This window comes from Lytechinus pictus, chromosome 2, assembly GCF_037042905.1.
Source record: "Lytechinus pictus isolate F3 Inbred chromosome 2, Lp3.0, whole genome shotgun sequence".
Classification (NCBI taxonomy): domain Eukaryota; kingdom Metazoa; phylum Echinodermata; class Echinoidea; order Temnopleuroida; family Toxopneustidae; genus Lytechinus; species Lytechinus pictus.
In genome coordinates, this window is record NC_087246.1 from 19,965,293 (window position 1) to 19,977,992 (window position 12,700).

A 12,700-nucleotide genomic window follows, 5' to 3' on the forward strand; every position below is an offset into this window, starting at 1 on the left:
TTGAGATACAAACATTTTGCATTTAATATTCTGTACATTCTCAAGTTTGATTTCAAAGGGAAAATGTGAGCTATATTTCTGTGTATTTACAATACAAATTGAAAACAAAAGGTACATGTACATACTCACATATCAGCATCAACTATGTACGTAATTCACACATCATTTGAACAGGAAACCAACAAGAACCTTTATACAAAATCAAAAATCAAGAATATAATACAGAAAATATGTACATGAATGAAGAAGAAATAAGCAAACATCATTTGTGCGCCTGATATTTCACAAATAGCCCAGCAGGACAAACCTCGCAGTGACAACCCTTCAAGTCAAACCTTCTATAATTCATTCTCTACCTAGAGCAGTATTGGCATGATCAAATTATTCTCTATACAGCAAAACGATACCACAAATCTATACACATTTAAAGTCAGCTACCTCACTCCATGCAGCAAAGTGTATTTGTTTATTGTCATTTATTTTGTAGCTGCAAAAGACACCATAAAGTGAAGAAAAACGTACAGACAAATGACATCAGATATACATGTATGCAACTTACATGCCTTTGCACAACACTAACAAAACATAAATGTTATCCCCCAAAATGCCTTTATGTGGTCACATGCAAACTGTATTAATACACACAAATGTTCGGATGGAGCTCAAGTTAAATTAAAAGTACATGATGAAGCATTACATGTAAATTGTTTCTCGAACACTTGAATGACAAAACTCAGATCATGGAGGAATACACCGCTACTTAAATAATCTGACTGTTTGAAAAGATAAATAACCGTCATTCATCCATTTCCATAATGCAACCAACTTTGATGCACATTATTTTGTGAAATGTTTGGATAAAAACCTTTTCAGTTGTTATGAATGATGGTAAAGTCAGAATGTAAGCTAACACTATAAACTAGATTATTCTCATTGTAGAAAAAAATGGAATCGGTCATATCTAGGCAATTAACAAAAACTTATGCATACTCTGATTCAATCAGATTAAATTACAAAAATATCACTTTGGAAATCGGTAGAAATTTAAACTTCACAAACTTCAAACCATATTTTCAATCTAGGAACAATCAATTGTCTCTATCACATCCAAAAGCTATAAGACCTAATCAGAAAGAAATCAAAATTGTAAAATTTTGAAGACCCCCCCTCGGCACCCCCCCCCCCCCCCGAACCTGTTATTTCAGACCACAAGTCCAAATGATACTTAAAAGGTAATATGAATAATCAAAACACATGATCTATCAAAATCTTAACTCTTAACTCCAAAAATAAGAACCCTCCTATTTCAGTAAAATACTGTGTGACATAAACCTTTCCCATGTGCCATATCCCCCAAGTTAGTGAAATCCTACTGAGAGCACTAGACTTCACAAATTGCCAAGTGCACCATTCATACCAAACAATACTGATGGGTTGGCCTAATACTGAAAACAAACTTATACATCCTAACACAGAATACTTCTGGAGATTACATACTATTGAAAAGCAAACTGTAAACTACAATTTTGAACTACATGTACAAGCAAGTCTTTTGACAATGACAACACACACACACAAATGTGTCATAAGTAAACGCATACATCTACTGCTATAACTGAAAATCGGACCCCCCCCCCCCCTGAATATCATTTAGGAAGAAATGGATTATTGTGCACAAGACAAGTGTATTTGAACATGAACACAATTCTTTTCTTCTAAAAAAGAAATAAGCAATCTGAACATGTGACATTCTCGGCTTTTCTATAAATGACTTACATTGTTGGTGGATACAAAAATAAATGAGTTAAACAGTTATTCATCAAGTTTCAGAACATGACAATATGACAACAGTCCATGATCATTAACCACCGACAACATCTCCGTACTCAGTTAACTGTCAAAACAATCCATAACATCATTCATTTTCTAAAAATAGAATCAATTTTTTTTCAAAGCTCAATAAAATCGGCGCTGGTTCCATGGAACCATTTAAAGGATATTTCATAAAACATGTGCTAAATTCATAACACATATTTTCACAAGATATCTGTGAAGTTAGACATAAGACGTTTTGGGTACATATGGCCTTGAAGAGCTTTCCTTCAAGTTCATGTATGAATACTTTGAACAGTTTGAACATGCTTCATATCATTAACCCATTGCCTACAAGAACAAAGTGATCCCTGTACAAAGTCTACATGAATTAGAAAATCTCATATTGAATGGGCTCTCATACTTGGAACACACCACAGAGGCCATGCCAGCATGGAATCACAGGTGTTCTCACTTGTATTTATTGGTTATATTCATGAAAAAGTAGGAAAGTCATCAAGAATGAGCCCCAAAAATATGATGAAAAGGTAAGACTCTCTGCCTTTGCCTGAATAAGTGACGACCCTGCTTCATATATATTCACAACAAACTGCGGCATGCTAAAACGACCTTCTCTTAAAATCCTACAAAAGCAAAGGGATAAAGCAACTCTAAACTATGGAGGCAACAGGTGTGGTGGTTCTGATTCCCGTCTCTTAATCAGAGGATTGCGGTTTCAAAACCAACTCCAGTTATTTCCTCCACAAGAAATTTATCCATAATAGGCTGCACTGAACACGGATGAATTAAATGGGAACCTGGCAGGAATTTATTCCTTGAAACGCAGAAGTGTCTAACAGCTGCTCGGCCAACACCAGGGTAGCCACACTGCATTATTGTAGAGCAAGTACTTAAGAGGCTTTTGACAAAGTGATAAGAACTATACATGTACATGTATGAGCAAGCATAATCTATCATCATAAGCAGGAGGGCACCAGGCCCCATCAGGATGTAGCTAGGAGTTCCAGTGAGTGATGCAAAACTTTTTTGTTGTTGTAAATTATGTACCCTCTGGAATTTGTAGGAGTTTACTTTGGTAATTGATGTTCCTCAGTCTACTCGTTCAATATTACAGCTATTACAGAATATTCTTTTAATGAATGGTCAGAGTAAGGTGTCAAGTGTTTGTTAAAATGCAGTGTTAACTGAAAATTACCATTACCTCAAAGATTCTTCATGAAAAAAAGAAATATTTTTTATTGTAATGAAGGTTCTAGAGGTGTTAAGTATATCCAAGCTCTGGTGTTGAGTGTTATATAACACCGAACAAGATACCATACAGATATAGGAATAAAATTGCATCAAATGTTTTTTATTGAGGTGTCTAGCATTTGCCAAGCTCTGGTGCCAAACTGTTTGCTACAAAACACTGGAAAAAACCCTCAACAGTAAAAAGATCCCATCACAAGCCTTATCCGGTTGCTAGCTGGACAGGTGTTGGTGTGGTGTCCTATGACACTAGGAAGCACTGTGAAATAATCTCTAAGCAACACTGAGGTGTTATAGCACAGCTGAAGCTGGTGTTAGTTGAGTGTTCCACGACACTGGGCAGCACCACAGAGACAAGGAATCTTCTCATCTTCAATAGGGAACTTATAATCGTACGTGATCTCGTCTCCTACATTGATGGCTTGCTTAGAGTAGATAACGATCTTCTTTTGCGACTCCACAGTGATGATCTTCGCATAGCAATTGGGCTATTAAAAACAGAACAAGAGATACAGAAAATTATTCATTTACCTTAAAGATAACATTTAGTTCTGGTTGAGTAGGATATAATTCATTACAAGATTACACACAACTACACAAATCATATGGATGAAGCAAACAATATCTTTCTTTAAGTACAAATTAAAATTTGGACCTGCCAATCCCCATGAAAACAGAAAAGCATTTTTAGAGAAGAGTGGGAAGAAATTGCTGCAGATTTGAGGTGTGCAAGATGATAAATTTGGACCTAGAATAGCTATACCGCTAAGGCTAGAGTAATGGCAAAATAGACAGGAATAGAGCAGCTGCTGCTCAATGAGAAATAGATCATTCAACTCACTCTCATGAAAGCCTATTCTACAAAGAGAATAACCACATTAAGAGTTGATTAAAAAAAAGAAGGAATATTCTCTAGAAATTGTGCATTTTGCCTTCTTACAATATTATCAGAAAGATGAATAATTGATGCTTTGGTCTGAAAAGAAAAGCATACCTGCTCAAAATAAAAGAGTGATAAACACGACTTACATTACAGCTATGGTTGATGAATCGAGCCAGGTTGCCTGACTTGGTAGCATCAATGATTGTAACCGCATCGATCCTAAACAGATAGCTGCTACCAATGCCCATCCTCTCATAGGCCTTCTCCCTGCTATCAGCTATACTCTGCCGGACTGATTCACCAACATACTCTATGACCATCTCATCCGCTGCGATGGGCTCCATGGCATACAGACCCCAGCCGTGGATGGAACTCTTGCAGAACTTGAGGTCCTTCTTACGGAACTGTCCAGGTGAAATTGGAAATCATTATATCAATGTTAAAAGTTATTAGCATCAACAAAATGTCCTAGCTAATTTATTGTGCAAATAAAGTTGGGTACATGTAATGTTCATTATTATGGAAGAGAGTTACTGAAGGGGAGCTCTTACTTGTTCTCTTAGGGTCAAGCTTATGTACATCGTGTGAGCATGAGCGTAAGTCTGTACTGTTCTCCAGGATACATATTGTGGGTAACTGATTGCTGAAGCATTTTTTCATGAAACCATTATAGAAAAGTGCAGAAAAATATCTTTGAAAAAAAGAGGGGCTGGCAAGCACAAAATTCAATGCCCCGTTTTCCTGTCTGTGACTACTTTGGTTTTTTTTTTACTTCAATGTTTTTGTTCATAATGAATAATCCTTTGTTGCAACCTTCTGAAAGTGGTATTATGACTTGTGAACCTTTACCCCTACCATAGATGGGCCAATTGCATAAAGAGTTGCATTTAAAGAAGAAAAGTAAGTCCTCTGATTGATTGTAAATAGAAGTTGCAAATGATTTAAGGTTTATATTCGATTACAACACTTTATGAAATGAGGCACATGAAAAGCGCACATACCTGTAGTTGGTTGAACTTGAAGAGATTCGACACTTGTTCTTCTTGTTGCTGGAGGACAGCAATGAATCGACGTTGGTCAGATCTAGCATCCCTGGAGACCTCTAATCTTTTCTTGGTTGTTGACTCCTGAAAAATAGAACACGATTGATGTTTATACGATTTCATATTATTGTAAATGGCCCCCAGGCATGCATAAATTTTCATGAGGCATCTTTTCAATTATTTACAATTAAAAAACATTTCTTCAGTTGATTTGAGAAAACATATTTAAATGTATACACCAATATTTGTGACCTTTGACTTTGATATTCCTGTTATAAAGATCATTGATACTCATTTATGCATACTTTGACCAAGTTTGGAATTGGTCCGCTATACATTTCCTTAATTCTAGCAAGGAAAAAACAAAACAGTAGGGCCTACAGACCAATGGACTACCAACAAAATTTAATGCATCCCCAACCTCTTACGATTGGTAGAGGCAAAAACATAATGAATTAATATCAAATTAGACTTTAAACTTAGATCAATGTTTAACTTACATATAGTCATCTTCATAGACAAATTTACAATACAAAACTTTAAGCAGGGTTTACATTAATGTCATACTGAACAGTCTCAATATCCCTCCCATTGGCCTTAGACATGTGCGACCTTTTCAATTTTCTCCTTTGAGCTGTAATAGAATAATGTGCCCTAAATGTATAAAAAAAAGGGCCCTGCCTTCAGAATATCAAAGTGAAGGCATTATTTACTAACCTTTATTTTTATCCCAATAAAGAATGTTATTGACTTTGTTAAAAACTGAAGAGCATGTCATGAAGAGTTTGTTAGTGATTTTCACCGACAGACGTTATAAGGTACTAGAAATCCTTGCATCTGATTTGCTGAAATCAAATCAGTCAGTGAAAATCAGCGACGAAACTGTTCCTGAAATGCTCCGTGGTTTCTTGACTTACATCCAAGGCGCTACTGTCTGTCACACTCTCCTGGACATACGTCCTAGCCTTGGTGAGGTACTTGACTTTCTCTTTGTTGGAGATCTTGTAGTAGCCTTCTGTCCTGGCAGTACCCGTGGCATGAACCCTACTCTCTTCATCAACCTTTTTCCTCTTGGGCTGTGGTGGGTCTGGACATGATGTCAGTAAGGGTGGAGTTAAGGATAAGTGCCAGTTGTGGAATGATCTTAATTCAAACTAAATCCAATAATTGACCACCCAAGTGTTTATAAGTATGAATAAAAAAAAATATTGGCAAGTGGTTTGGAGAGAAAATATGTAATATCTGAGAGATGAGGAAAATAAGCATGGCATTTGCGCCAAGTGCCGGGTCTTTTCCCAAGCAAGAATAATACATTGCCCCACATGTGCTTATCTGTGTTGCGATATTCAGGGTAATTGTTTTTCAGCTTAGATTTCATGATATCACAAAATTAGGTTAATGGGAATGAAGCAGATCTAGATCTACAATGACATGGTGACATTTACTTTCTAATGAAATTATTGTTTGTTGTAATTACATACCCCTAGCTGTAAGGAAAGAATCATATTGGTTATTCTGTCTTTGTTTCTAAATTCATATTGAAATTAGAAATGCCCTCAAAGAAAATAAAAGTATTCTGAGCAACTCCATATTTCTTAGGCAAAAAGAGAAAACCATCAAACAGGAACCTGTTGATAAGCTAATAATTATTAGGGAAGACATTTAGTATTGATTAAAAAATTAGGAAAAACTATCATTATAATATAAAGTATGATTATAAAGGATATGTGGATGTGCCATCCAATGGGTGTAACTCAGCCAATTGAAGTTTCCAGCTTCCAGGAGTGTCTCGTAACTCTTCCTGATGTAGAATGCATCCTCATGAGTAATGCCTGTTCTGAGGAACTCATACAAAAATGTCCACTCTTCATAGTAGTTCCTTGGCTTGAATTCCTGAACCTTTGGCTCAGGAACGATGACAATCTCCTCTTCCAGGATTTTGGCGAGCTCATTCTTCCGTTTCCGTGCCTTCTTCTTCTCTGCCTTCTCGGCTTTCTGCCTCTGCTTATCCTCCTTGCCGACCGACACATACTTGACCTCTGGGATGAGATTGGTGGTCTTCTCTGAGAGGATCTCCTGTTTCTTGAGTTCTTCGGCAGCAGGTGCAGGCTTGACCTTGTTTGGGGTCGGTGCAGGCTTTTGGCAGTAGGTGTGGTCAATGATGGCCAAGGGTTCCAGGACAACCTTTGGTTGTTTCTGTGCAAGGTATGATAAAAGCAATCATTATCAAATACTACTAGGCATCTATCTTCAATCAGGAAAAATCCTTTACTGTAACTGACTCATGAGAAGCTAGGGTTTGAAATAGGCTGTGAACAAATTAATATTTAACATTTTAGTCTATTACCACATACAATTACCGCATACCACACAATCTCATAATTTACCTCCAATATTAATCTTTCCCAAAGAAGAGGCTGAAAGATGAGAACATTGATTCTGAATATCATTACAGAAAGTATAACAAGTTCAAAGAACAAAAGTCTCTCTGAAAATTATATATTCTTATCAGCTAATTCTCGATATACATAACCCACTCAACTCACCATCAATATATTCTTATAGTCTCCCACATCCACTTCTCCTTCCGATCCCGATAGGGTCTTTTCCGATGAGTCATCCATGGTGGCAGAAGTATCTCCCTTGAAAGCTGTCATCTCGCCGACCTCCGAGGTCTCACTTGCATGGCGAAGGGCCTGTAGAGACTGAGCAGCTTGGATGTCCGACATATCCACATCTTCAAGGCCGCCCTTTTCAACGTCTGACGATGACTGGTCGAGTTTGTCCTTGGCCTTGGTGGCCATCTCCACCAAGATCTCAAAGGCACCCAGCCGATCTTCCTTTTCATCAGTCTTCTTGGTAGTTGGTGTTCCTTTCCTGCAAAATGCCAATTGTTGTATTTCAATTACAAAGGGTTCAACATTAACAGACTCTCATGGCGTTTTTGCATCAAAGTTTGTCTTCCAAACATGGATTGACTGAAACTGCACCTATGTTTACTGAATGCAACTAATGCTACTGGGACCTTTACTCCAGTGTTTTCTTTATTCTTAAATGTGCATTCCCACAACTTACAAACATATTTGGGTAAAACACGAGTTTAATTCAAATTTTTGGATTGCTATGCATGGGTGGTTGGAATGAGGGACCTGGACATATCGAAAAAGTTTCATTTAGTATCATGCTTGCTTTGTATACTCGGAACTGGAATCATGAGGGTAGTTATCCAAAGTAATGAGTTGTCTTTATTTTCTTCTTCATATGGAAGGTTCTAAAGCTATCAAATTATCATGTTCACACAATTCGTGAAATGAAGTAAAATTTGAGATGAATGGGCCTAGAAGTACAACAAAGTTGACAATATTATATAGAACGAGAGGAACAACAGATAATCTCCCACAATTGGAGACTATATTTCATCAGTTTTAGACCATGGGGGGGGGGTCTAAACATAATTACAAGGGTTCATTCTACTTATCTAGCTCACCTATCCATCTCCTCTTCATCCGAGTCCGACTCCTCTGATTCTGATTCCGAACTGGAGGATTCCGTCTCGGAACTGGAGCTGCTTTCACTCCAGTCCTCATCTGAATCATCATCAGATGCATCAGATAGACTTGGCTTGTCTGTATAACATGACACAATGTGCAAGATTACATTATCTCCAGATAGACCTCATGCTGCACGGTGGTACCAGTAGATTCATTTGAACGAAATACTGCTGCATCTTACCATATACCCAATCAATATCTAACATTTCATATTCAAATGTAGATTAATGTCCTGCTAAATATGCTGTGGATGCAAAGACTTTGTGTGTCACTATATAGGAACGTATCCCCTGATCTACAACAGAAATACATGAACTATACTGGACCTACAACTGAATATAAATTAAATGAATATAAATTAAATGTATCAATCTAAATACACATGGATGTTATTGAATCCAGAGTTGAAAACGAAACAATAGAATCCACAACTGAAATATACATGAAATGTACCAGATTTACAAACAAAATATATATGGCATGTATTGGATAACAAAATCGAAATGAACAAAAGAAATATAATGTATCAATATTACAAGAGAATAAAACAATTAAAATGTACCACTACCACCAGAACCAAAATTGAAAGATCATATGAACTGGATCCACAATATACATGAAACATACCTTCAGTTACTTTGCTTGGTGTCTCAGACTCCTGCGTGTCCTGACTCTCCTCTTCCTCCTTATCCAAATCAACTGCTACAACTTCATCCTTCTTTGGTGGCGTCTTCTCCAACTTCTTCTTGGTCACCTCCTTTGTCACAGCCTCTTCCTCAACTTCTTCTTCCTCTTCTTCTTCATCCTCCTCCTCCTCCTCTTCTTCGTCTTCCTCATCCTCATCTTCCTCCTCCTCTTCATCTTCATCCTCTAGATCTTTCTCCAACTCGACATCCTTGTCTTCGTCTTCTTCCTCCTCCTCGCTGCTGGATGAGTAGATGAATTCTCTGGCCCTCTTGGCCCTTTCCCTGCGGTCGAGGATCTGGGGTTCTGAAGTCTGGCTGGAGAGTTCGGTGATTTCATCTTGTTCCGTGTCTATAAAATTCAAAGGAAAGGAGGGGTACACAGTGGTGAGTCACTTATGCATACATTGTGGTCTGTTTGAGTTGAACAATTTTCAAAAAGGAAATATCATACCACTAATTGCGATGCATTATCAGATAAATATCACAAAAGAGGAGGTTGGCTTTAATTCTATATGCTCCAATTTAAAGTGCAAGTAATGTTTTCCCGGGTTTTTGCTGGGAACCCCGCTTTTAGCAGGGAACCCACCTTTACCAGAAGGGTATTCAAGGCTTACTAAATATTGGTTTCCAGACAAACCTGATTCATTTTTATGGAAACAATTTTTCTGCACTCCCCTAAATATTCATATCTATTATAAAATTGCTTGTTTCCACATCTTTATTTTCATTTTGTCTTTCAAGTTTTTGTAATCCTTCACCCCTATTGATATATTTCTTTCTTTTTTCCTTTCTCGTTCAAGATTTTCATCATTAGTGTCTTACCTGACATTTCATCAGAATCCTCGTCGATGACTGGCGGTGTGACCGGCCTCTTTTCATCCACTTCCTTGACTTCATCATCAACATCGCCTACCTCGTCCTCTGGGGGTGGTGAGGCTGGTTTCCTCTTAACCTACAAGAACAAAAATACTTATGGCATTGTCAAGTGGAAATGTTTCCCCGCCATCTTACGTGATTAGTGCTGATGCTATAATGGTTGGCACCGGTCGAAACCATCTACCACTCAACATTCAAGATCAACACTAATTTCCCCACTGACAAAGAAAATGTTTTCATCCCTGAACACTGTGGCAAGCTGTCAGGCAATTTTCAAACCACCACCAAAAGGTCACCAGTGACAACCTTGAACTTGAGCATTTATCAGTACCAGTGCAATGTACAAACAATGTAAAATAATTTTTTCACATGAATACATGTCAATACTTTTTGTTTTCTCATTTTCCCATTACCATTCCCCCTACTTTACAAGCATTTCTCTGCTTTTGGACAAATGAATGGTTTCATGTTCAATTGTGACCTTCTGGCATTGTTGTTCGGCAGATTTTTACATTAGCGCTGCACCAAACAAGAAATTAAGCTATGATGAATCTCAGTAGGTATTGAGCTCTTTTGTGATTTAGGAATGTGAATTACCTTGAAAGAAGGCATCCTTGGCATATTGGCTCGTAGTCCTAACCCTAATCCTTCCATACCAAACGCAGAGAAGGATGATTCCAGCATGCTTGGTATGGCAGGGGGAGGCTTCTTGGGGGCTTTCTCCTCCTCCTTCGGCTTCATCATATCCTATAATAATAGAAGAAGAAAGTTATCATATAATAAACTAAGTGAAACAAATTACTGAAAACTTATCATTCAAAATAAATTAACAGATTTTTCCTGTACATTATACAAAAAAAAAAGTTTAGACAATTTTTGTTTATCAAGAAGTTTCTTACAAAGTTGCAAGAACCAAAGATGCCATTTAGGATCAATAGTTGAAGAAAATAAACGGGAAAATCATCAAGAATTCGCTATTTGCACACAAAAATTAGTTTTTTATTGCTTAAACATAATTTTTTTTCAGACTTTAATCTGAAGAGTGGCATCCCTGAATGAATATGAATCTATAAATATGAGGAGCTTTACATTTTGAATTCTTCTGTTATCAAAGTATACAGTGGGGGCCGTGACCCAGAGGAGACAAAGCATTGGAGGGGCACAGCATTGTTCACAAACAATACAGTGCCCCTCCAATCATTGTCTCCTCTGGGTCATGGTCTGCCACTGTAAGCATAACACAGAATAAACATCAATACAGCCATCTGAGACATGTAAAACACTTTTAAACTGACCTTTGCTTTTGCCATTAACTGACAAGTATCCCACCATGTTTCAAAAGATTTGAAGGCTTTGGACTCAACCATCTTGCGATTCAGATCTTTCTTCATAATCAACTTCATCTCTTGAATGACAGTTTTGAGAACCTCATTGACAAGTTCTTTCTCTGGATCACGTTGAGGTTTGTCCAATGATGGCAGCAGAGATTCTGGGATGGGAGGCATGAAAGGGGCAGCCATCCAAGGGGGTACGCTCCCACTAGGAAAGCCTTGAGGTGTGCTCATTGGCTGCATGTCTGGAGAGTTGAAAAGGTTAGGTTGTCCAGGGATATTAAAGTTGGCGAGCTGTTCTGGCTTGAAGTCTGGCAGTCCATCTGAACCGATAGACGGCGGTGGCATGCCCATGCTGGCCATCATCTGCATCATCTGCATCATCTGTGCCGAATTACGCATTCCATCATGGTTACTTGATGAGGATGGAATCTGCATGCTCTCGATGACTGCCTCCATTTCTGCCGGAGAAGGCATTCCAAGAAGAGAAGGGGGAGGGCCGCGTGGGAACATCGGGTTGGGTCGGTAACCGGATGTTTGAGTTTGTCCCTGGAGGTTCATTTGATTATTTCCTGCACTGCTGGGAGGCATCATCTGCGCTGCCCAAGCATTGACAACGTTCGTGCTACGCTGGTTCAGGTTGGTGTTCCAGGAAGCATGAGAGGTGGAGTATGGCACGGAGTTCATTCGTGGAGCCTGAGGTTTCTTCTCCGGTATTGGCACATTCACAACAATTTTAGTGTCCTCTCCACTGCTCAGTGAAGACAAACTCATTTTATCATCATCATCATCCACAGCAGTGTCCATTGGTGTATACTGCATTTGTCCCTATAAGAGTAAAAAATCAGACATTCATTGTGAACTATGATTTCTGAGAAAGAGTACAATGTATCACAACATAAACATAACTGATATAAAAAGACCCCTAGACATCTTTCAAGGATACTTTAACAGATTAAAAGATTGATATCAAGAAATAATTGATATCTGGACCAAATTTGAGTTGACTGTTTTGAGTTTGTATCACTGAGTGAATTTGGCAAAGTTATATTTTACAGGTTGGGATATCCCAACTACGCCAATCAGTGGCGGACCGTGACCCGGAGGAGACAAAGCATTGGAGGGGCACAGCATTGTTTACAAACAATACAGTGCCCCTCCAATCATTGTCTCCTCCGGGTCACGGTCTGCCACCGACGCCAATGATAAGATGGGCTAATGTGTGAATGTTACATGTACATTGCCTTGA

The 12,700-nt window shown here is 38.2% G+C and overlaps 1 protein-coding gene across 1 annotated transcript in view; it reads right to left on the reverse strand.

Annotated features, from left to right (window-relative positions):
* Positions 1–12,700, reverse strand: part of LOC129254604 (histone-lysine N-methyltransferase SETD1A-like) — a 21,284-nt gene continuing 8,584 nt past the window's right edge. Inside the window, exons 6-16 of the mRNA XM_054893108.2 lie at positions 11,416–12,279; positions 10,718–10,867; positions 10,067–10,196; positions 9,186–9,593; positions 8,495–8,633; positions 7,554–7,884; positions 6,735–7,203; positions 5,925–6,109; positions 4,966–5,091; positions 4,111–4,368; positions 1–3,569 (exon numbers count right to left, since the gene is read on the reverse strand). Of these exons, the coding sequence (XP_054749083.2) occupies positions 3,396–3,569; positions 4,111–4,368; positions 4,966–5,091; positions 5,925–6,109; positions 6,735–7,203; positions 7,554–7,884; positions 8,495–8,633; positions 9,186–9,593; positions 10,067–10,196; positions 10,718–10,867; positions 11,416–12,279 (3,234 nt within the window). The 3' untranslated portion in view covers positions 1–3,395. The remainder of the gene's footprint in view (positions 3,570–4,110; positions 4,369–4,965; positions 5,092–5,924; positions 6,110–6,734; positions 7,204–7,553; positions 7,885–8,494; positions 8,634–9,185; positions 9,594–10,066; positions 10,197–10,717; positions 10,868–11,415; positions 12,280–12,700) is intronic.